At 42.1% G+C, this 25,194-nt stretch overlaps 1 protein-coding gene across 4 annotated transcripts in view; it reads left to right on the forward strand.

Annotated features, from left to right (window-relative positions):
- The window catches only part of PRIMA1 (proline rich membrane anchor 1), a 73,888-nt gene that overhangs the window by 35,028 nt on the left and 13,666 nt on the right, over positions 1–25,194 (forward strand). For all 4 annotated transcript variants that reach the window (XR_012903318.2, XM_075926670.2, XM_089778370.1 and 1 more), the window contains one exon: positions 8,327–8,456. Coding sequence is in view for 3 of the 4 variants with exons in the window: in XM_075926670.2 (XP_075782785.2) it covers positions 8,327–8,456 (130 nt within the window). In the remaining variant the exon portion in view is untranslated. The remainder of the gene's footprint in view (positions 1–8,326; positions 8,457–25,194) is intronic.

A 25,194-nucleotide genomic window follows, 5' to 3' on the forward strand; every position in this document is an offset into this window, starting at 1 on the left:
GTAATATTCCTGCTGTCACAAATTATTTTAAAAAGTAACACTTGAAAATCTGTATTTACAACAGAGTTCATTCCAGTGCACTTTGTGAAAGTTTCCCCCCTCATACCTTTCCTCCCCTCCCCCATTGGCTGACTTTCTCTGTAAGAACAAATTTGGATGCATACTGCATGTTCTTACTGTATGAACTTTCCAACCATTTGTAAAAGTTTCCATTAACGAAATTCAATAAACAACTCAAGGACTCTTGAACTAATGTTGAGCCACAGATATATTATAATAGTGCCATTATTACAAGAGGTTAAATAAACCCAAATAAAAAACCTGGATCTGAATAGCCAAGAACTTCAGGGAAGTTCAGGTTTAGAACTTTGCAGTTTGGAAACAGTTCTGCAAATGTTTATATACCACAGAAGGAAGTATGAAATATTCTGGGCTAGATCCTCATCTGATATAAGTCAGTGTGGCTGAATGGAGCTAAGCTATTTAACATTAGCTGAGAATCAGGCCCTTTATTCTTAGACACTCAAAACCTAACTCTCATTTATACAGGTTGAATCTCTCTAGTTCAGCAACATACGTGATCTGGCGTGATTTTAGTTTAGTCTGATGGCCACTGATCATGGGAGTGGCCAACTTTCCCACAGTCCCATAACGTTTCTCAACATTCTGGGCTGTTATTTAATTCTCATTTCCCCTAAATACCTTCTAAGAGTCCAGTAAGCAGTGGAACTGTTGGTAATGCTGTTAGACAATATTGACTTCCTGTGATCTGGTAAATTCTCTGGTTTGGCACTGGTCAGGTCCCAAAGATGCTGGACTAGAGAGGTTCAACCTGTACCTAGGTGTAGTTAAGGCCACTTTATACTGTTAGAGTGGTATGCAGTGGGCTACGGCCTGGTATACACTAGGAATTTACAACAGTATAGCTTTCAGGGAAGTATGAAAGGCATAGCTATAACCAACCTAATCCCCACTGTAGACAGCACTAGCTACCACTTCTTGAGGATGTGGATTATCTACACCAACAGAAGAACCCATCCCATTTGCCTAGGTAGTGTCTACACTGGAGTGCTATAGCTGGGCAGCTGCACCAGTGCAGCAGCCAGTGATGACTGGTACCTGCTGATAATAGTGGGGCACAATTTAAAGATTCCCCTTCTCCAACAACTTGATTCACACACACAACAGGCATATCCCCTTACCCTCGGTACCCCCATTCTACAGCCCCTACCTGTTTGCTGTTGCTTCCCCCTGCAGAACTAAAGCTGTGGCTCTCCCTGGCAGAAATCTGGGGAGGCACATGATCCGTGACATGTCATCTCTATTAGCAGTGCCCTGCACTGTGTTAAGTATAGACATACTGGAAGTATAAATGAGAATCAGACTCAGCTTTCTTAACAGCAGAATTTGAATGGTAGACATTTATATGGAGGAGTTCTTTTTTGCGCTTTCTTACATCAACAAATTATGTTCATAGGACCTAATCCCAAAGCCCACTGAAGTGAATGAGAGTCTTTCCATTGTACTCCATGGTTCAGGTTTTTAGAATTTAATTCTAATCTCATATCAGTTTTACTAGATATAATAACGTTTAGACAAGCTTGGTGTTCATTCCCACCAGCATACATCTGAGTAACCCATTTACATAAATGAAATTGCCGCAGATGTGCAGTGGAGCTGAAAAAAATGTAGTTCACTGACTTCAGTAGAAGTATGTCTGATTGACACCAATGTAAGTGGGCGCAGAAATTTGGAAACTGTGTCAGGAAACCATAAAATAAACACTAGGCCTGACATTTTCCATTCTGGTTTCTGATTTCATGAGGCCAGTTTTGTGTGAGCAACTTTCATGCATGTGTCAACATGACACACAAGTGAACAATTTGTATGCAAATATGTGGGATTTGCATTCATGCAAAATAGCATGCACCCACTTGGTAGATGCAGTCTGCTGCACATTTACAAATGGGACCACCCAATTGATATCCAGCTGATGAGAATGCAACCCTATAAAATGATCCGCAATTAAACACAGTTGTAAATTGCAGTAGATGTCCTGTGTGTTCCTATAAACTAATTTTAAATGTCAACATGGCTTGAATGTTTAGAAAGTTAATAGGAAGTACAGTCCACAAACAAAAAATACTTTAACAGAAAAGTGTGGTATCCAGTGTGATGAGATTATAATCTGGACAGATTACAAACCCACTTGATTATAGTTTTATTGACTACATACGAGTGCATGATGAGAAGGCATCATTTATATATGCTGGCCTATAAATCCTTCCACCCTGTTCAAGACTAAACTTTATAGGAAGCCTGTATACAGAATAAGACTGATTCACTGAGCCTGCCTGACACATCTGTAAAGACACAAATTGCGACATTCTAGATAAACAGAGTCCTTGAGCTAATATAATCAGAAGACACACAAAGTAAAAAAAACAACACAGTAATTCAGCCTTGAGTAAGTGAAGATACTCACTAGAGATTCTAAATTGTTTTACTGAGCAGCAGTGTCAGCCTTGCAATATTCTGTAAATTAAGTAGAGAGTTGCCTTAGTAATGGAACCACAGTGCATATCCATTAATAAATCTGAGGACAAGGTAACAGAGTTGAAGGTTTTGACCATGTACAATTTGGACTAAACTCATCATTGTATTTCAAGGAGTGGCTGTTGCTTTTGGTATCTACATATATATGCACGTTATTTGCTCTCTGGTTCATTTTGTCAATCCAAGTTGTGTTATATAAATAACTCTCACAACTAGGGAGACGTCAAAATTAGAACTTTGAAACCTTCCTCTTAAACTTCCCCAAATGTCAAATCTGAATGTTGTGTGTCTGTCATATTGTTAGTCAAAATGCCCCAATGGAGTCAGTGAATGAAGCAGGGTGGTATAAGGAGTCAGAGGACTCAAACTATCTTCCCCTACCCAAATTAGGATGCTCCTGGGAGCATCTCATGAAGCTTTGTGTTGGAATGATGTTAGGATCCAACCCATCTTTTGTTTTACCGGAATAGGCATGTCCTCAGAACATGAGCACTAGAACATAAGCAGTGTTCTGATTCTACACCTTCCTCCATTTCCTCCATGAGTAGACTGATGATAGTTGTGCAGTGCTGGAATGGAACACAGCTTCAGAACTATGTATTCTTCTGCATCACATTCACATGCAGCATAGTATTCCTCTCCTCCTCAGAGTTCCACTTCATTACATTCACATTTAGTGCACATTCCCCCACACAAGAATAATTAGCTTACTGTGAGTGTTCTAACAGTGAATACAGTATTACCCTCATGCAAAACAAGTAACAGAAGCTTTAGAGTTACAAAGCCTAAGCATTATAAAGTATAGTAATGACCAACTGGAGTAATTTTTATAAATATTCCATTAGCCTCATAATTACCTACATTTCATTAGGGACAGTATTGGCAGGGGACAATTTACCTCATACACAATAACTTTAACTCTGACCCAGTCGATGAACAGTTCCAATGTTCCCTAGAGTTTAAAGAGGATTAAAGATTTAAGCAGGTCATAAATCAGCTCTGAGATTTATTAAGTGAAAATTGAAACGTCATCATCATTCTATGGAAATTTTCTTTCCAAAGACAACCTTCAACTTCTAATTGGTCAGTCTCAAGCACTTCGTTAACAATCGCCCTAACATTCTGTAGCTGGGTTGGTCTTCTGTGCTGTGTTAATTTTTGGTGGGAGCCAACTGAATACAAATACTCAGTATAAATTTAGAACTGGAGTGGAGGCTTGGAACGTTTTCTGGCAGCAATCTACAAAAAAGAGTTGCAAGGATAATTTGGTAAAGCAAAGAACTTGTGTGTGCTTTTTCTGACAGTGAACTATTTTATGCAGTTTCTTTGATCTGATTGTAGTTATTTTTATAAGCTTGTTTTCATAAGGCCAGATCTAGTTACATCAGTGTAAATTTGAAGTAATTCCATTGAGTCAGTGAATTTACTTTGGATTTATACTGCTGTAACTGAGATCAGAATTTGCCCCACTATGAATAACCCTAATAATACTTTGTACTTCATAGATTCATTACTTTTAAAGCCATAAGGAACTATTGTTATTATTTAGTGAGGCAACAAGACTTCACTGAATTAATTCCTGCTTCAAATCCAGTAGCTGTGGTTGAACTAACAAAAGCATATCTTTCAGAAAAACACGAAGCTTAGCTGAAATTTTTCCAGAGATAGAGAAGCCATGGCAAATTGTTTCAAGGGATAATTACCCTGTTATACATTTCTGTCTTATTTCTAGTCTGAATTAGTCTTCAGCTTCATATTGTACCTTTGTCGGCTAGCTTGGCTTTAGTTTTAAAACCTCTTAAAATGTTTTGTTCCAATATAGTTTCTTATAGACTATGATCAAGTTACCCCTTAACCTTCTCTGTGCTAAGCTAAGCAGAGGGAATTCCTTGAATCTCTCGCTGTAAGGCATATTTTCTAATCCCTTAACAATTCTCAGGACTTTTTTCTGAACCTTTCTAAGTTTTCTATATCTTTCTTGAATTGTGGACATTGCAACTGGATGTAGTATTCCAGTAGACACCACATCCATGCCAGATACAGAGGTATATAACCTTCCTATTCCTACTCGATATTCCATCAAGGGGTCATGTTAGCCCTTTTAGCCAAAGCTTTGCACTGGGAATTCACGTTCAGATGAAGCCAGGGTCACTGCTTCCTAGGGTAGAACACACCATCCTGTAAGTATGGCACACACTCTTTGTTCCTAGATGTGTGACTTTACATTTGGCTGTATTGAAACACATCCTGTTTGCCTGTGCCCTGGAGTGCTGGGTGAACCACAGGCATGAGATTAGTCTCTGGCACAGCCTGCCCCTTCCGCCTGAAGTCCTGAGCCTCCTGATTCCCTCCCCACACCAAAGCCCAAAGGCCTCCCCATGGCTCCCAGCCCTGTACCTGCCAAGCACTTCCAGCTCCAGACTGCCAGGTGGGCTGTGTGCTGACCCTCCTCAACCCCAGATCACTAGGCAAGTGGTGTACTTCCCCTCCCAATCCCATAGCATTGAGCAGGCAACTTGTGGCTCCCTCCAGCCGTGAAGCAACAGGTGAGCAGGCAGGCTGTGTATTACCCGCTCCAATCCCTGAGCAAGAGGTGGGCAGCACATGGTCCCCAAATCCTGGAGCAGAAAAATAGTGAAAACATTACAGTGTATACATGAATCAATCAGCATTCATGGGATTCTATGTTCAGGTCTGTTCACTCCATCTCAGAATGGATAGAGCAAAAACGGCAAAGGAGATTCAGAAATGGACAACAAAAATTATTAGAGGCGTGGGAAAAACTCTCTCAAGAAGTGACATTGTAAAAATTGGGAAGGAGGCAAATAAGAGGGCAATGTGATAAAGAGATACCAAATAATGAATAGTAGTGGGAAGGTAAAGCAGGAATTTCTATTCAGCATTTCTCATAATATGAGAAGAGGATGAAGCATTCAATGAAATTGAAAAGTGGAAATTTCAAAACTCATGAAATACTTTTTCACACAACACACAGTTAGCCAAAGGAAGGATGAGTAGGACATTAGTCTTTGATTTTGGAGACCTGGATTCAGTTCCCTCTATCTAAAGCAGCTTTGTGTGATCTCGCTCAAGTTACTTGGGAATAAGAATACTGCTCTGCCTTAAAAGGTTGTAGTGAAGATAAATATATTAGAGTGTACGGTGCTTAGATGCTACAGTAGCAGGAGTCATATAAATACTTAATCTAGATAGACAACATCATTGAGGCGAAGTGCTTAGCAGAAAATGATTGGACATTTCTAAGGAGACCCAGAATTGTAATAGTAAAGATGAAAAAATAAAATCTGAAGAGTTTTGGAAGGGAGATAAACTCTCTCATGGCTTAGGGCATAAATTGGCCTGTAACTAATAGAGACTAGAAAGATTTCTTTTGTGGATGTCCTGCTGGGTTTCTGGCACATTCCTCTGAGCCTCCAGGGCTGGCCCCTGTCAGAGAAAGGGATTCAAACTAGATTAATCAGTGATTCCTATGGTTTAAATATCAATAAATGAAGGTGATGATTCACTCAGTGCTGGCAGTATTATTCACTATCTTCTCTCATTTGCTGTAGCTTCTGTATATTTGAAAGAGTTTGTCCATCTGTCAGTTTATTCAAAAACCCCTCCTAAATGGTAACAGCTAAATTTAGTATGCAGCTTCTTATTATTATAACTTAAATCAAGGTAAGGGTTTGGCTGTGCCAGGAGAATGGGATGTGCCTTAAATGGGATTGCTTCTCATAAAACCATACAGAAACAAAACACAATCACCAAGCAGGTGGCACACACCTCCCAGTGCAGGACTGCCCCAACCCTGAGCCTCCCAACCCTAGGTACCCCTTAGGGAGGAAGGGGGGGGCTGAAGCTTTCCTCCCCCAATTCACACAGGGACATTGCTGGCTGTTCCCCTTTGTCAGGAAGTGAGGGAAAAGTGCACAGTTTACTACATTCCTCAACCTGGCTGGGGGAGCGCCTGAGGCAAACAAACCTGGACCTCTCCCAACCCTCCCCTGGCTGTTCCCGCTGCAGTGGCCATGGTGAGACGTTTCTCATCTGGGCTCAAGCTGCTGCAGTAAGAGAGGGCTCAGGTAGTCTTCTCTTTACGGGACAGCCAGCATAATGAACCCCACATCCCAAGTCCTACCACAAATCAATGATTGAAATAAAGAAAAACAAAAAAATATTTAAATTAAAGACTCCAGCAATACCAGGTCAATCTTATAGTATTTTCATATTTAAAAAAATAATACAGGTCAAACCTCTCTAGTCTGGGATTCACTGGTCCAGCAATATCTGTGGCCCAGCATTGTCAGAGACTCTGTGGGTGCTCCAGGACTGGAGTACTTACAGGGGAAAAACTGGTGCAGCTGGACCACAAATGTTGCCAGACCAGATTGCTGGGAAGCAGCTGGGAGTGGAGCCTGGGGCTGGCAGCTGTTGGAGCACAGCAGCCAGGGCTGGGAATTGGAGCCCAGTGGCCAGAAGTGGAGCCTGATAGCCAGAAGCAGAGCCTGGCAGTCGGTGATTGGGTGCTGGTGGCTGCTGTGGGGCCCAAACAGCTGGCACCACGGGTTGGGGACCAGCAGCTTGGAGCAGAGCCCAGAGTCCATAAGCCAGCAGCAGAGGGGCTGGTATTGACCTCCCCAAGTCCAGCCATTTCCCTAATTTGGGACCAGACAGATCCCAAGCAACATTGCTATCTTCTCAAGCTACAAGGGAAACAAACATGCTGCAGAGATTTCTCTTAGGCCTAGTCTTCACTTATTAGGAGATTGACGCTATGGAGATCAATCTCCCGGGGGTTGATTTAGCAGGTCTAAAATGGAATGTACTAAATCAACCTCTGATCATGCTCCCGTTGACTCTGGTACTCCACTGGGTTGTGAGGAGTAAGGGGAATCAACAGAAGAGTTTCTCTGCCAACCCCTGACAGTGGGGATGTCGTGAAAAGTCAAACTAAGGTATGTCAACTACAGCTACACTATCCACATATCTTAATTTGGCTTTGCCCCCTACTGTAGACCTGACCTTAGTTAAATGCCTCCCATAATTACTCCTGATGCAACTTACTCCTTGCTGAGGGCAGTGTGTATAAACACAATCTAGCCCTTAGGAATAAATATACTTTTCTTCTTTTAATTTATATTTTCATAAGCAATGCATCAATTAATGGATGTAAATTAAATGCATTAAAAATAACAGTACAGTTGGGAAAAGTGTGAGTAAATTCCTCTAAAAGCTATTAACAAATGTAATACAATTCCTGTTTTCTTTTAAACTAATTCCCCATCCTCTGTCCAAGGTCAATATGATAACAGCTCCATCCCTGATTGTAAGCACTGCTATTTTTCCCAGATAAACTTTCCCTAATTTTGTTTAAAAGCCTGAACTTATCAGCACAATGTCTCTCTATAAAACTAAAACTGATCCAGTCATAGATGGGCAATCACCAAGAGAAAATAGATTGTTTTCAGCAGCGGAGCTGTGCCTTTTCCCTTGTATTTGAATGCAGTGTTGTGGTTGATGTAGCAACATGAAGAACTGTGGCCAGTACTGGATGGCTTGCTGCACCATGCAGTTTTCAAGCAACATCCAGTACACAGCATAGTAGAGTTTACTGCTCAGAAAACTGGTCCCAGGGGTGAAATAACCTCTTTGTACAACTCTCAGACCCTGGTGTAGTGCAATATTCAGGGTGAATGAAGCCTATCTGATTATAAACTACTTAGCCAGGAGAACTCATGTATGTTTTTCACATTATCTCTTACAGCTCCCAAGCCTACCTTTTGCCCTACTGAAGAGACCTGGTGGCCAGGCCTGGTTATAATCATTGCAGTATGCTGTGCCACACTAGTGTTCCTCTTTGTAGTTGTCATCATTTGCTACAAAGCCATAAAAAGGTAAGACTGTGGACACCCTGATGGTACCTAGGACAAATCAACTCCTCAAAGTGCTTTAAGATATTTGGTTGCTATCTTGCCTCCTGGTATTCTTTTCCTGGTGTTAAAACCAGTTTTTATCATCTGACTTTTTTTCCTGTGTAAAGGATGAACTTCAACGCACAAATATTCAGTCCTGAGGATGATTAAAATCAACGAAGTTCAGGTTTGAGAGGGAATCCTTCCAAGTTTGGGTGCTAAGAGATGTATCCAGGTTTGGACCTGGCCCAATATAGACATGTCATCTTCAAATCTGAATCGAAATCCTGTTCAGATTTTCCCCAGAATTCAAAGGTGTTCAGATTTCAGGTTGTCCACCATGAAACAACAACAACAAATCCCTTAGATAAATACCATGCCCCTCAACCCAAATCCTAACATACTTCATTTGTGGCTCTTAAATTATCCCTAATTATAGTTTCCAAATTGTCAACTTGAGACCCAAATGCAGAACTGAGTGTCCTAATTTAGTTTCATGTATGCACTGTATGTAAAAATCACTTCAGCTGCCATGAGTATAACCTGTCTCTACCATGCCAGCTGTCACTGGTACAGTTTAGATCTAGTTCGCAAACTAACAAAAACCCACCTACAAATTACTTTTGACTCACATCAAAAGTTGAAAATTTTTGGCTGGATTATGTTAACCCATGGTCAACCCAGTCGTCCCTCTTACTGAGCCATATCAGTGCAATCTGGCTCCAAGACCCAGTCCATAGAGAAGAATTGGAGCATAAGGCATTACAGCAGCATTTCTGAATGGGAATTTTTCATTTTTGGATGAAAACTGAAAAAAATCAATTTTCAAGTATTTGTATTTCTTTGACAAAGGTGGAAATTTTCTGCAGAAAGAAGGCACTTTTATTATATATTTCGTTTAGTCAGAAACCCAATGTTCCATCAAAAACATGGAAAATCATCCCAAGTTGACATCTCAAAGTTAGAACATTGTGTATGTTTTAAGAGCATCCATAAAACCTATCCAGTGGATCAGGAGAGGAAATGAAGAATAATGTAATCATTTGCAGACAGAGGGAGGTTTCAGAGGGCAGAAAGGAATGTTCTGTAATGAACCTACTTTATTAATGATTTTACCAAAATCAGCGTGTTATTCTTTATCCAAAACCTGCATTTTTTTTCAATTTTGAGGACTTTTAAAAATTTCAGCTAAAATAGCTGAACTGTTTTAAAATGAAAATTTGTAGAGGAGTGGATGGTTAATGCAGCAGCATTTCAAAGGAGCAGCACTGAGGGAGCCCGGGATCAGCTGGAGTCCCTAGCTGACTCCGTCTCAGTGCAGCACTGCCCCTTAGAAAGGCCATCCCAGGAGCCCCAGGGTCCCTGGATTTTAATGCACTGCCCCTTTGAAGCTCAGGAGCGGCTCTTAAAAGTGGCAGTGCGGCATTAATGCCTGTGATTAACGTGTTAAAAAATTAACGCGTTAATCCTTCCCTGAGTTAATTGCAGGCATTAACGCACATCAATTGACAGCCTAGTTGTAACCCAACCTGTCAGTCACTCATGACAGACTGAAAGCTATTTGTTGCTCATGACTATTCAGTGGCTTTGTGTGAAGGTCATTGGTGGTCTCAGTCCAATTCTAGTGGATAAATGTCCACAAACACCTATTGCATTTGGGCTAGATTGGGATAGTTATTCTGTTAATGATTTCTGGCAGAAACTCTGTGGTTGTAAAATACACTCATGACAGAAGCAACTTCTCAATTCTATATTCACCAAGCAAGGGATCTCTCTTCCAAGCAGTTATCTCCTGGTGGGAGGGAGTGTGTGGAAAAAGATGTTCTTGAAACTAAGGGCTTGTCTACACTTACAATGCTGTACTGGTGCTGTTGCATCTCTGTAGTACTTACTGAAGATGATACCAGCATCACATGGACAGTTTACCCATTGGTGTAGGTACTCCATCTTCCTGAGAGTCAGTAGCTATGTCAATGGGAGAAGACCACCCATAAACATAGCACTATGTATACTGGGAGTTAGGTCACTATAACTGCATCACACATTCCACATACTGGAGTGAGATTGTTATACAGGTTGTACCTCCCTTAACAGGGACTCTTTGGAATGACAACATCCATGGTCTGGAATGGACCACGGATATTCCTGGACCACAGAGCCCAGGAACAGGGAGGCCTGGCGGTGGGGCAGGTGCACCATAAGGGGCACCACTGACTCATCTGGGAACACAGATGGATGGCATGGCATAGAGTTCTGGCCCCAGTGGAGCTGCCTGGCGCCAGTGGCTGTGGACCTCTGGTCCCAGGTAGGGAACTCTGATCCCAGTGGCAACCAGAGAGCTCTGTCTCCATCCTGGCCACAGAGCTCCAGCTGTGTTCTGGCTCCAGAGGCCGGGAAACTCCAGCCTCAGCCCCAGCTGCAGCCAGGGAGCTCTGGACCCAGCCATGGAGCCAGGTGGCTGCAGAGCTCTTCCACGGTTGTGCATCTCTGGCCATGGCACTCCGGCCCCAGCAGTAGTGGGGCTGGGGAGAACCCTGAGGTGCTGAGGTAGCAGCGCGGGCAGGCTGGAACCCTAACCCGGTGGCAGCATGGCCACGAGGGAAGGACCTTCCCTGGTATGGCAAATCCCCTTGTTCGGGACCAGTCAGGTCCCAAGGGTTCTGGACCAGAGAGGTCCAACTTTTACTGACATAAGTTGGTAGCATAGACCAAGCCTGAGTTCAGAGCTGCTGCATGCCTTCAGAAGATCTGTGGAAAGCATATAGTGCATCATGTTGAAAGGAAGAACAATACAGCTACCAAATAAAGACAGCCTAAATTGGAAGGAATGAAAGGAGTTTTCACTTCTCTAAGTCAAAAGCTAGTTTAACTGCTTAGTCTTGTGCTGATGATCACAATATTGTCATACACCAAGTTAAGAGTTGCTCAAAGGAGGGTTTAATGTCTATAAAATAGAATCTCATTAACTGATATAGGGGATTTTTCAGAGTGACTAGAGCATTTGTCCTCTGCAATGAATCATGTTGGTAAAAGTTATGTTAAAAGGCTGCTAAAGAGCTGTTGGCAGTATTCTCCAATAGTTGTTTCCTTGATCTGTTTTAAGGAATATCTATTGATAAACCCAAGGAAATTAGATAAAAAGATGACCTAAAGAAGATGTTTGTGAAACTCAGCTTGTCCTTTCCATCAACAGAAGCTGGTCCAATAAAAAATGTTACTTCACCTACCTTGTCTCTCTCATGTCCTGGGAACAGCACTGTGGGCTCCTCTAGACTACGCGGAACAGTCGAAAGAGAAATATTTGCATAACTTCTTATGCAAAGTAGTTTAGATGCGGCAAACCCTCCCTTTGTTGAAAAGCCGTGTTAACCTCATTTTTTGAGGAAGAGCGGATTTTTGACAAAGGGGAGAGAGTTCGCCGAAAAAGCTGCATCTAAACTACTTTCCCGCGGAATTTGCATATCCTCTTTCGGCTGTTCCGCATAGTCTAGATGAGCCCTGTAAACAAAATATTTCCTTATTTTCAACATGGAAATTATCTGCTATTATTGAACAGCTTGTTCTTTTGGGAAGTTGAGAAATCCCCAACTATATTTCCTGTTCTTGTTACTTTCGTTTGACCAGAGAAAGCTAGTAGAGGCACAGTTTTTTAGTGAATGCAAAAGGAGGTTAAAGGAATGAACTTAGGTGGCCCTTGGAAGCAGGATCCATTCTGATGTGTTCTCTGTTTCTAGCAGTGTCTTTTCAGTCTTTAGTAATGCTTTGTAAATGTGCTTTGCCTTGTTTTGTGTTATGAAAAGCATGCTACTTGCCTTTCGAGACCTGCTAGTCCCTCCAAGCCTCATTCTATATCATTATTCATCTTCATTTAGTCTTGATTGGCACCTTCTTTAACACCACACTACATGCCTGGAACTGAAGCCCACTTCTTGCACACCGAGCAATCTCATTCCCACACACGCCTGTCTTCATAAAGCCTTCCAATACTGATGCAGCCTGCTTCTTTTCTCATTTGACCATCATCCAACATATCCTATATTTGTGTGGCTAAATTGGAGTCGTTGCTACATGAACCCCCTCTCTTCAGATAGAGGCATCCCTTGAGTTCCACTCCTTGCTCTGACACTAACTTTCTCTGTAGGCTTGGGTGAGTGACAAGAGGCTAGTGGTGCCTTAGGCTTCGAGTTAAACTGGAATAGCTAAGGAGTGGATGCAGCACAGCCGGACACCCAAGGAGAAGCTAGCCTATGAGTTTTTAAACAGTGCATGTCAGTGTGACAGCTACATGACCTCTGTGCTCTCCACTCCAGGCCTAGCTGGTGCAGAGGAAACCATAGTTATAGTACTCCCTCCTTGTCCCAATTCTGGGAGCTAGAGCCTGCATAGGCACTAAGAGAGAGCATGGACCTTTTGTTCCGTGTCATAGAGTAGCTGGTCTCTGTTCAGACAAGTTGGGAAAAGCAAAGGCTCCTACCTATGTTTCCCCTTGTGCCCCTGGACTGGAACTAGGAACAATCTGGCACTTTACATCTCAGTTTCCTCATCTGTAGAACAGGAATAATAAAATTTGCCTACCTCCTGGGAGTCTCAGGGGGATGCATTACCTGATGCTTATTCAAGTATTTGAAGGGTACAAACATCAAGTAGTATTATAATTTCACGTTCTTTGAAATCTTGCACAGGCTTATGTCAGTCTAAAGTTCCTAGAATTATAACTCTTTGGGAGAGGGGATATGTCCTCATGTTTGTGTAGTACCTAGAAGAGTAGAATCTTGTCCTAATTGGGGTCTCTAGATAACAACAATATGAATATGTCAAGTATCAGAGGGGTAGCCGTGTTAGTCTGAATCTGCAAAAGCGACAAGGAGTTCTGTCTAGATAAATATAGACTTCTACTGATATTAAACACTAATAAGTCTTACTATCACCATACATTCCTTGTTCTGTGCAATTAGCCCAAAATTCAAAAACTTCTAGTCAGCTAATGAGTTATGGTGGGGGGGGGGAGAGAAAAGTGTAAACAAAAAACGACCCACAGCAGTGTGGATTTCTTAAAAGAAATGCCTATCTGGCATGAGACTAGGTGCCATGGTCTAGCCCAATATGAATTAAAAATGCACATTTATATCCCTCAAAGTGTGAATAAGGGGAAAGTCAGTGGCGAACCCACAAGTATTGCCATTCAGATGAACATTGTTCCAAGTAATTTCAATGCTACAACCTCTTGGAATCTTGAGCTCACATTTGGTTGGGCCCACAAAAGGAGTCATACAGCCTTTACCATTAATGATTACTATGTCATGTTTGTCTGTACCATGCAGCTTGATATGGTTAGTTCTGTTGGTGCTCAGAGAAAGCTAAACAGTGAAATAAAAATAATCAGCTGGGTGCAAGTAAGAGTTAAAAGTTATATGCAGGGAAGCTTAGACAAATATATTTGCAAAGTACTTCGATCTACTATATTAGTCCCTCACTTTCATAAGAATCAAATTTAAAGCAGAAAAAAGAAAATTCCTATTGTATTGAGGCTTAAATCTCATTTGGTGCTTTCAGAGGGCCAGATTCAATCAAACTCAGTCTGGCATCTGCATGTTTTTGTGAGGAGAAGCAGGGGAGCGACCATAGTAACACAACAGCATTTTTACTGAATCTGGATCAAATTTACATCTTTGGGGTTTTTTTTAAATGCTGTAAAATCATGAGATCATCATCTTTTAAACCTTTATTTTACAGTTTACAACGTTCAATATAGTGCATTAGTATTTTCCGTGTGAAAAATTATGGCCATACCCAAATCTGCATGTTTCTGTCTCTTAGGTTCCATTAAAATCAGTGGAGTCATAAGAATGTAAACCTAATGAAAGGGAGACTGTAATCAGTCTCTCTGCTCTCATTTCCATATGTGATCTAATAGCAAAGTGTATCAATCAGCTTTAATGTTTAGAACACCGGTGAGTTGTGCCAGACAAATTATATGTTTAAAAGGACATAGATTTCCAAAGGGGACTCTATACTGTCTCGCACTGACACAGCAGATTTGATTTCTTGCACATACAGTTTTTCACAGCTTTGTTGTGTATCTGAGAAATTTGTATTTGTTCATGCAAATAATATTTGTGCATACTAATTGTAATGTTTGATACCTAATGACTGCTTGCCAGTACAATATCTGTATGCGCACATATTGTTGGCTACACTGAGCACAGGAGAACTCACATACTGTGATCTGTCATGCTTGTAATGTGGTTATATATTTTGTGGCAGCAACCTCCTTTTTTGGACAAAAAGGACAACTTAGGAATGTTAAGTTGCTTTCAGTGGCTATAAATTTCTCTTTATTTTCTTGGTGACAGAGTGGTAGATATTTTTTAATGAGAGATATTTATCATCTGATATTAATCAATGACACATTCAAATTATTTAAGGACTGGCCCTTACATGCCAAGAGCTGCCATAATCTGTAACATCTTTTATCCAGGAATTTTTAAGAAATGCATAGAATGCTAATTCGAACTCAGAACAATGTGTGTAGTAGACGTCTTTGTGTTTTGCAGATGGGAAAACAGAGGCTCAGAGATTTTAAGAGATTAGCTCAGGGGTGGAGCCTGAGGGGTGGGCAATAACTTTTGCAGATGGGGTGGAGCCTGGGAAGGAAGGGGCTGGGGACTAGCCTACCCCCAGAGTAAAAATACAGAAAAGGGCTTGTGGCTCCCAACCCCACCACTAGCGCGTTGCCTAGCAGCCACCTAGGGTTGCTGCAGCTATTTAAATGGTTCGCGGCTCCAGCCCCTCCCAGGGTAATGCTGCGATTGGGAGTCGTGAGCCATTTAAATAGGATCCTGCTCCCTGAGGCACTGCCTGGAAATTCAGTGGCATGGGCAGCAGGATATAAATAGAAAGCAGTAAGATACAGTCCGCAGGCTGAATCAAAATGTTCAGCAGGCCGGATCCGCCCCTGGGCCACATCTTCCCCAGCCCTGGACTAGCTGGTTACACAGCCAGTTTATTATAACAGCTCTACAGCATATCTGAGGAAATGAACAGTTCAAATTCAAAAACATTTTTAGTTATTTTTTTCTAGTATGTCTCTGTAAAATCCTGTCACTCTTCCCTTTCCCTTGAATGGGTGCATCCTGTTTAGTAAATGCAAATGATCCAAGAAAAAAAACAGTAAATAGCTTAGGATGCAGAGAGAGGGAGAGGTTGTTGATTGAATTCAAGATAATTCAATGTGAGCTTGATGTCTAAGCCATACTACATGGCCAACATCCTCAATAGGTGTAAATAAATTCAACTTCAAAAAACTCAGTGGAGCTATGTCCATTTAAATCAGATGAGGATCTAGTTGTCTCTTAAGCTCATTTCCACCTTCCCTTACAATGCAAGTACCTTCTAGATCATAGTACAGTAGTAAGATTTGGGGAAGGGAGCACGACTAGATAAGTAAGAACAATAAACTGTTGTTTGTTAAGTAAATAGATGCAATGAGAGAGGGAGAGAGGGTGATGGATTGCATAATCCTATTTCAGTAACTCACTAGCATGTCATCCTCTTACTACAAGAGGACTAAGATATTGATATAAAAATTTAAAAAATCTCCTTACTTCTTATGTAAAGTAAAGATACTGCAGCTGACTCCTGAGGCATGAAGGGAAAAGCAACCTGGAGCATCCCAAGTCTTTCTGTCATTGGTTGCTCCTGGTATTGGACTTTCTTGAAGATATTTCAGATTATTTTTATACATGTGAATACTTTAGTCTGAATTTAAATTTCACAGCACATTTTGCCAAGGGAAGTAACTTCTCAAATCTGCTGGGTTGGCGGTAGAATGAACTGTGTTCTCAATTCTATATCAAAGAGTTTGTGAACAAAAAATACTCATGCTAAGTCAGCAGGAAAAACCAGGCCCATATTGATTAACAATTTCACATAAAAGAGGTTTTACTCATTCTTGTAATTTTGCTAGGCTACAACAGCTACATATACACTCCATAGATTAGAGGAAAGATACCATAAATACCTACATGTGCATTTCCTTAAATAACTGACACATTCACTCTCAAAGTGTACTTGAATAGAGGAAAACACTATATTGAAATAAATGTGGTCAGATTTAAATTGACAAATGAGAAAATTCATAGGTTAGATATTCCAGAAGGCCTAACATCTGGTGTATGACATTGCATACCTTACATACTGCAGTACCTAGGCCAAACAGGCTGGCTTCAGGATGTGTTCAATAATCAAGGGGATCATGAAGTGCTTTTCTATATATAGCTAAATGAACTAGTGGTACTCCCAGGAAAACTACTGCTTCTTATGGGCCGGACTGAGTAAATTACAAAAACTCAGGACAGCATGTATTCTCTTGGGGGAGGCAGAATGATGCATTCTAAAGTACAAGGGGAATGTGTGTCCTCCATTAGAATAACTTTTAAAAGGTGGATGGGAGGGTTAAAATTAAAATATGGTCAATGCAAGAATATCATTAGTCAAGTTGTGGAAAAAGCTCAAGCTAACTTATCTAGCGAGAAGACTGGGACATAGGACTGTGATGATGGAGATTATGTAAGCAGAAGACAAACTCTTTATGAAAGCAGTTCAATGTACTCTGCCACCCAGAACCCCACTTCCAAGACCCAAAACCCAGTCCCTCCAAAATGAGAGAGAGTCAGGCTATAGAAAATGCAGTACTGCAGACAGTAATGCTTTGACTCAGAGATGGATTTGAAAGAACAGGAGTGGCCCGTAAATCAAAAAACCAGTAAGTCCTAGAAAACACATTGTAGTCTGAGTGCCTCAGGTTTTTCCACACAAAGTTCATCTATAATTTTATAGTCATCATCAATGGATTGGCTGAGTGTTCTGCCATCTTTAATTATAACACAAAGGCTAATGCATATGTTGCTTGGCTCATATTTCTAAGTACATCACAATGAAATTAATCTCATCTTGTGCCTGGGAGTGAGGTTTATGGTTGATCCACTGACAACACACAAAATATTCTGTTCTTACTCTCTGCAGTGTCATTTTTACCTGTGAAGAAATGTGCTGTGAGAAAGACAAGGTCATGTTGGCTACGTCTACACTGCAGAGATATTTCAGGATACCAAAAGTATCCCGAAATAGCTATTCTGTGTCTTTTGAACACACCCATTATTTTGAAATACAAAAGGCTCGCTATTCGGATGACCCCGTAAACCTCATTCCATGAGTGTTAAGGGATGTTTTGAAATAGAGATTTATTTCAAAATTTGGCCCTGTAAATTTTGAAATACGCTTTTTCGAAATTACCTCAAAATAAGCTATGCAATTCGCATAGCATAACTTGCATAGCTTATTTCAAGGTAAGGTGCAGTGTAAACACACCCTTTGGTATTCTTTTATTGGCCCAACTTCTACTAGTGGAAGGGACATGATTTCAAGCAACTCAGAGCTCTTCCCCATGTCACTTGTGCTATTTCATTTTGACCAAAATTTACTAAACTGAATTTAACCAAATTGAATTAAAATTGTGTATTGTCTAAAAATAAAATTATCTGTACTTCTAGCAACCCAGGAAATTTGGCTATTAAAACATGTCGGATCCGCATCTTTGCTAACCTAACCTATGTGTATGTTATTTCATGTGTAGGCATATTAATTCCACTGTGAATAAGAGTGTCAGAATCCAGCCCTTAATTTACATAAAAGCTGTGTGCAAGGGAAGCTGGATATCTCAGGGCATTGCGTAATGGTATAAATACCTTTTAGCTTTAAATTGTCAGTTCAGGTCCAGCCTGTGGACTCTACTGAGCAATGACTTCCATGGAATTATTTGTGAGAGTAAGTGTTGCATAACTGAGCACTAAAGGCTGATCCAAATCCCACTGGAGCGAATGAGACCCGTTCCATTGACTTCAATGACACAATAGGGTCTTAATCTTCAGTTACTGGAAGTTGGTGTCATTTGATAGTCATTGAATGGTCTATGTGATGTAAGTTTGGTAGCCCCAGTAGATAAGTGACTATCTCATCAAAAATTACTGCTACCACTTGTTAGCAGTTTCATTGGATAGATTAAGTACTGAATGGGCATAGCAAATGAAAAATCCTTTCACCCATACAGATGGTAGAGAATGAAGCAGATCAGCAGTAGGGATGTGAATGGTTAACTGGTTGCCCAGTTAACTGGTAAGCATCACCCTTACGGGTTACAGTTAACTGGCCTGGGCAGGGGGCTGCTTCAGTCCTGCAGAGCCCACAGGGGGTGGGATGCTCCCACCTGCAACACAGGCTGGGATGCGCCCGCCTGCTCCTGTTTAACCGATTAACTAAACAGAACTTTACATCCCTGATCAGTAGTCCTGTGAGGGAAAGCTGGCCCTCTTGCTGCCTGTGCGGTATCTGTTCTGTGGATCAGCACTGGATTCTGTCCCCCAGGACTGTCAGTCTGGAATTTTTATAAACACTGCCTTTGTGCATAGCTATTAAGGGAGAGTGGAAAGAAGTAAGCTCCATCTCGATTCATCTCTGTAGTGGGTTGGACTCATCACCTCTCACTAGTCATGCTGGGAATTAGATCTCTTCATCAACAGGACACCTTTGGTGGGTGGTACTTCACCTTTTGTCTGTTTTTCTCTGTCTGCACCATTTTTAGCTGGACCCATGTCGCTCCCTGGACCCTGGCATCTGCTTCAGGACACTCAGTTGCCATCAAAAAGTTGCCATTATCCAGCAGCTGCCAATAAGCAGAAGGCAAGTTTGTGGGCTGCAGCCAGGAAAGGAAGTGCTGGGAAATGGCTTCTCCGCCTGCACCCTCACAAACCTGCCTGCTGTCAAGGCGGAAGTGAGGAGTGGGGCCACAGCCCAGGTGCCAGGGCTTTCTGGAGGAAGGCTGTGGCCAGGAGAGCAGTAGTGGCATGGGGGCCTGCAGAGCTTCATGGTACAGCTGCCTACAGGTTGGGAGGAGAGACACTGGGCAGGGCAGCAGCAAAAAGAGGTACTGTGCAGCTCCCTCTGCACCTCTGCTAGCCCTGGAAAGTCCTGGCATTCTATTTCCAGCCCTGACTGCAGCCTTCCTTCCCGCCCTGCAGATTTAGGATGTCAGCTAGGGCTCCCCCATTAGGCAGTAAGATGGGCATCCTAGTCCCTTACCTCCTGTGTGGTCCCCAGGCACTGACAAATTTGCAGCACTCAAGTGATGATTTAAAGAGCCCAGGATTCTGGCCCTGCCACCACCTCAGTAGTGGTGGTGGAGGCTGAAAGCCTGAGGCCCTTTTGAATCACTGCACCCGGGGGCAGCTGCTCCCTACTCCCCACCCCTCTCGTCAGCAGGCCTGTTTTTATGACGTAGAAGTTGTTAATATCAGGGTGGTTAGTAAGTGGCATCTGCTGTAATCCCAGTTCACACCAGGATCATAGTAATGTTCTGAAGATAATTGAGAATGTTGCCAACACTCATGATACATGAGAATCGTGGCCGTCATTTCTTTTTAAAGTAAGTTGGTAGTCTTCATCACTGTGGAGAAAACCTCGAAATCATGACCTGAATGAACCCTAAAGGCTCTAAAACTAGCAGACAAATAAGATCCCTACCTGCTGTTTTTGTAATCATCTCATTTTTATGCAAATCTCAGATGTTTTGAGTGGGGCTGATTATTATTTTTGAATGCTTGGGGTTGAGTGTATGGCACCACTAAGTATCTGAGATACACTCAGCACAGTTCATAGGAAGAGTCAAGATAGTGTTTTGTCTCCTCATTCCCTGATCCCGGATTCAGTCTGGTCCCTTGTATAATTACAGCAGACTCAGAGCTACTCTTCAGTACAGGCAGGATCCTGCTCCAGCAGTTCTAATGATCACTGAGGTCTGGAGTACCCAGACATATTTCCTGGCTTCTAGGAATACTCCTTGAGATGGGAAGAGGGTGACACAACAGTGACTTTGGTTCACCACCACCCATGGATTCCCCTTACACAAAAGAATCTTGAGTGAGCCAGTTAAGCAAATTTAATAGCTAGGGAGTGGGGGTTACCACTGTGAGCCCCTGTGCTTTTTACAAGGGCAGGAATACAGCCATATTTGCAAGGACACTAGGCTCCTCTTAAATTTCACATATCCCAGTTTAAGCCAAAATGTGCTCTTTAGGGATAGTCCCTAGGAATGGGTGTAAGGAGCTATACTGCCCCAAGGGGCACAGCTCTGCAGGCCTGCTGTGACATCCTTTTATCCTAGGATCAACTTACATTACAGCCCCTCCTCCTGCACTGCTGGCCTGTGTATTAAGCCATAGTGCTTCCTCATGCCCACTGCTTCTTTGGGCACCGTGCACCCCAAGAGAATAAGGAATCCTTCTGTTCCCTGCCGCACAAAAGTCACAATTCTTCAACTTTGTGGAATTACGCTGATTTGGAACCATAAACTCCCATCAAATTGTACAATAGCTCTCTTGTTTTTCAGAGGCGTGGCCATATTAGTCTGTGTCGGTAAATTGGGAAAATAAGGAGGAGTCCTGTGGCACCTTAAAGATTAACACATTTATTTGGGCATAAGCTTTTGTGGGTAAAAAACACTCTCAGATGCATGCATGATCTCTTTTTTTGGTTACCCTGTCTTTCCCCCTACAATACACAGGGCTCGCTGAGCCGTGGCGAGCCCCACTTGCCAGCCACATTGTCCGGCATTCTGCGCATGCGCAGATCGCCCGAACCCAGCTCTTCCGGGATGTAATCTATTCGCCACAGGCGAGATTACATAGATTGTCGAGCCCTGACAATACATACTGCTAATTATTTTATAATGTTACTGGATTGCTAACAAGTTCTGTCCTCAAGAGTGATCCTGGACAAGAACAGCAGAGGTGCTGTACTGGTACATTTGAGGGTGGAGGGAGCTCAAGTATGCTAACATTGGCCATGTTCCCTCATACTAGTGTAAAACTGATATGAGTGTATCATTCCATTGAGCTACATTCATTTATTCCCAGTTTACATTGGTATATTAGACTATAGGATTGGCTGCATTTTGTCTGGCTCTAAAGAGCAGGATATTAAATAGCCATGTCAAAAAGCATTTGTGGAGCTCCACTGTCCTTATATCACCCAACAGCCACACTTCATGCTAAATCCGTCATGAGGTACTGTGCTAAAAGAAAGGAGTAAAAATTCTGGAACCAACGTGTTTGTTAGCTAGAAAAAAGTCAAGAATGGGGAAAAGGTCATTTCCCATTCTGGGTCTTTGCAATATATTAATCATGTGAAGTGGCACAGATAGGGAAGTAATGGAATTCCTGTCTTTGATATCTGCTTTTTGTGGCAGCATTAAGAAGAATGGTCATTTTCTTAGGAAACACTAACAAACAGCTAAACTGAGCTTACTATGAGAGGAGGAACCCATGCTCCTCCCCACTTGTATCTATTTTAACAGCATCATGACTGAGTGGAGACAAATTCTTCCAAACTTCCTGTAAACATTTTAAGTGGGTTTAGTGTTTCAGACCAGAAGTGAAAAATGTTGGTCTGAAATCCCTTAAAGATTGAAGCTTTCTCCAACTACAGAAACAGCACAGCAGATTATAAATTCATTGGGGAGGCTTGATTAATTGTTTTTGTTAGTACAGTGCTTAGCACGCTGGGGCTCAGAGGCACTACACAACACACATTTGTAATAAAAATGGGCCCTTGAAATGCAGGGTTCGTCACACTAGTTCTGGCCAAAGTGTTTTATTCCTGATCTGAAGGAACCCCTCTATATATGAGATGGAAGCAAAACCTCCCGGTTTCAGTCCTCAGGGTGTCAGGAAGTGTCTAAGTAGGAAGAAAAAAAAAAAGGTTTGAGGTAGGCAAATAAAATTTAATGTGGGTAAGTGTAAAGTAATGCACATCGGGAAAAATAACCCCAACTATACATACAGTATGATGGGGGCGAATTTGGCTACGACAAATCAGGAAAGAGATCTTGGAGTTATCGTGGACAGTTCTCTGAAAACTTCCACACAGTGTGACGCAGCGGTCAAAAAGGCAAATAGGATGCTAGGAATTATTAGGAAAGGGATAGAAAATAAGACCCAGAATATCTTACTGCCCCTGTATAAAACTATGGTACGCCCACATCTCGAATACTGTGTACAGATGTGGTCTCCTCACCTCAAAAAAGATATTTTGGCCTTGGAAACGGTTCAGAAAAGGGCAACTAAAATGATTAGGGGTTTGGAACAGGTCCCATATGAGGAGAGGTTAAAGCGACTGGGACTTTTCAGTTTAAAAAAGAGGAGGCTGAGGGGGGATATGATAGAGGTATATAAAATCATGAGTGGTGTGGAGAGGGTGGATAAAGAAAAGTTATTTATTAGTTCCCTAAATAGAAGAACTAGAGGACACCAAATGAAATTAATGGGTAGCAGGTTTAAAACTAATAAAAGACGGGTCTTCTTCACACAGCGTGTAGTCAACCTGTGGAACTCCTTGCCAGAGGAGGCTGTGAAGGCTAGGACTATAATAGAGTTTAAAGAGAAGCTAGATAATTTCATGGAGGTTAGGTCCATAAAAGGCTATTAGCCAGGGGATAAAATGGTGTCCCTGGCCTCTGTTTGACAGAGGCTGGAGAGGGATGGCAGGAGACAAATTGCTTGATCATTGTCTTCGGTCCACCCTCTCTGGGGCACCTGGTGCTGGCCAGTGTCGGTAGACAGGATACTGGGCTAGATGGACCTTTGGTCTGACCCAGTATGGCCGTTCTTATGTTCTTATGCTTCAGAACTGGTTGGACACCTCGCAACCAACAAATCATGCATCTTGACAGGGAGTTAGACTAGATGACCCTTGCAGTCCCTACTAACCCTATGCTCCTATGGCTCCATGGAAGTCAATGGAATTCCACTGTTGTGAAACTGGTATAAGTTTGAGGTTGTTCTCATAGCCTGTACAACCTACATTTTCATATGCCCCACCCATAAATCCAAGAAATGAGCAAAGCACTAATTAATACTGATAAGTCGTAATGGTCTGTGTAATGCTAGTTTTTCAAATTTAATAAGTAACTAAAGCACTTTGCAGATGAAAAGCACTATAATGTTAATAAATCACAGTAGCTGTTCAATTTATACTGCAGTGAGGAAAGGGGCTGGAAAATGTTACAGGAACAGAATGAGAGAGGTTTCATTTTTGGCTTCTAGCCACATTTGCATTTGCATTCTGATGCATAATGTAATGGAGTTTCCCTATTACTGAAGCTACATCTATATTGCATGGCTTTTTTTGGCAGAAGATATGCAAATAGAGTGCTCATTTGCATATCTTGTGCTCTCATTTGCATATCCTCTTCCGATATGCATATGAAATGAGATATGCAAGTGTAGACATAGCCTGAGACGTAGAGCAAAATTTACAGTATCTTCAACTTATCTTGTGTGTGTGCATACACTGTAGTTTATACTGCTGATCACACCCACAAAACATTTGCCTGCAGAGATCAGGGAATTAAGAACCCAAATAACTAAACTCGCAGGGGCTGTGGGGGTATATGTAACAAGCTTGTCTGCCCCTTCAAGACCAGGGGGCTTGGGCTCAACTAGCCCTGATAAGTTACCAGCCCCATCTTGGAGGGATCAGGTGATTCCTGTAAGGAAGCTGCAGGAGAGAGGTGGATTTCGCAGTATACCCTGCAATAGGGCAGGTGTAGCCCTCCTTGCAGCACTGCAATAAGTAAGGGGAAAAGCCTCTGGGAGCTGTAGCGCAGGATAGGCAGAGAAACTGCTTTTGTTTTTTGTTTTGTTTTTGTTGCCTACGTTTTTTTGTTTGTAGCATCAAACTATGTCTAGCAACAGGCTTGGGCATGGCAGTGAGTCCTCACGGGGCAGGAGGGACTGGCCACTTATCCTGCATAGTACAAAACAGGAAGTGCACACAGTCAGAATCTGGAGTGAGTCTTGTTTTCTAGGAAAGCCTTCTCTGCCATGATTACATGCACACCCTGGCTCTGACTTTAGTGAGCCCAGCTGTCTATGCGGCCTCCAGCATTGCAGCTGAAACACCTAGTTTGTGCTTGTCTGCACCATGGGCTCTCACAAACACTCTTTTCTGTTACCTCTCCTGCTCAATGTGTATGCAAGACTATTAGTGGAGATGGTGCCTTGTCAGCCAGCTCAACATCACTGTTTCATAAGATCCACGTGATGCAGTTGAGAGATTTCACCTAATTTCTGGTTGAGCTGAGAGGTTGGGGCTATGTCTAGACTACAGGGGTCCAGAGAACGCATCTGCTCTTCTGCGCTTTTTTTTTTTCTTTCTTTTTCCCCAGAAGAGCAGACACACTCTTTTGGAAGCCCTGTCTTCCTCCTCCCACGAGAAAGAAGGGTTCTTCCAAAAGAGGGTTTTTTCCCTAAATTTGGCCCAGTGTAGTCGGGCCAAATTTCGGAAAAGCCTCTTCTGAAAAAACTCCCAGTAAAAGGTACACAGATTGCAAAGCTCAATTTGCATAGCTTTTTCCAATAAAGCCCTGTAGTGTAGACATAGTCTGGGTGAAGCTGAGGCAGCTGAGACTGAAGTTAAGATGCTACAAGGAGTCTTCTTCACTGTGTTCCTGCTCCAGCCAGACTTGCCACAAGCTCTGTTGTGCCAGCATGAATGAAAACCATCCTTACTAATTAACAGCTGAAGAACTTGACTGCTTTGGGGATTTGGGAAGGGAGGACAACTTTGTAGTTAAGGCACTGCGCTTAGACTCAGGAAATTCGGGTTG

The sequence above is a fragment of the Pelodiscus sinensis genome, chromosome 5, assembly GCF_052426305.1.
Source record: "Pelodiscus sinensis isolate ZL-2025 chromosome 5, ASM5242630v1, whole genome shotgun sequence".
In the NCBI taxonomy this organism is placed as follows: Eukaryota; Metazoa; Chordata; order Testudines; family Trionychidae; genus Pelodiscus; species Pelodiscus sinensis.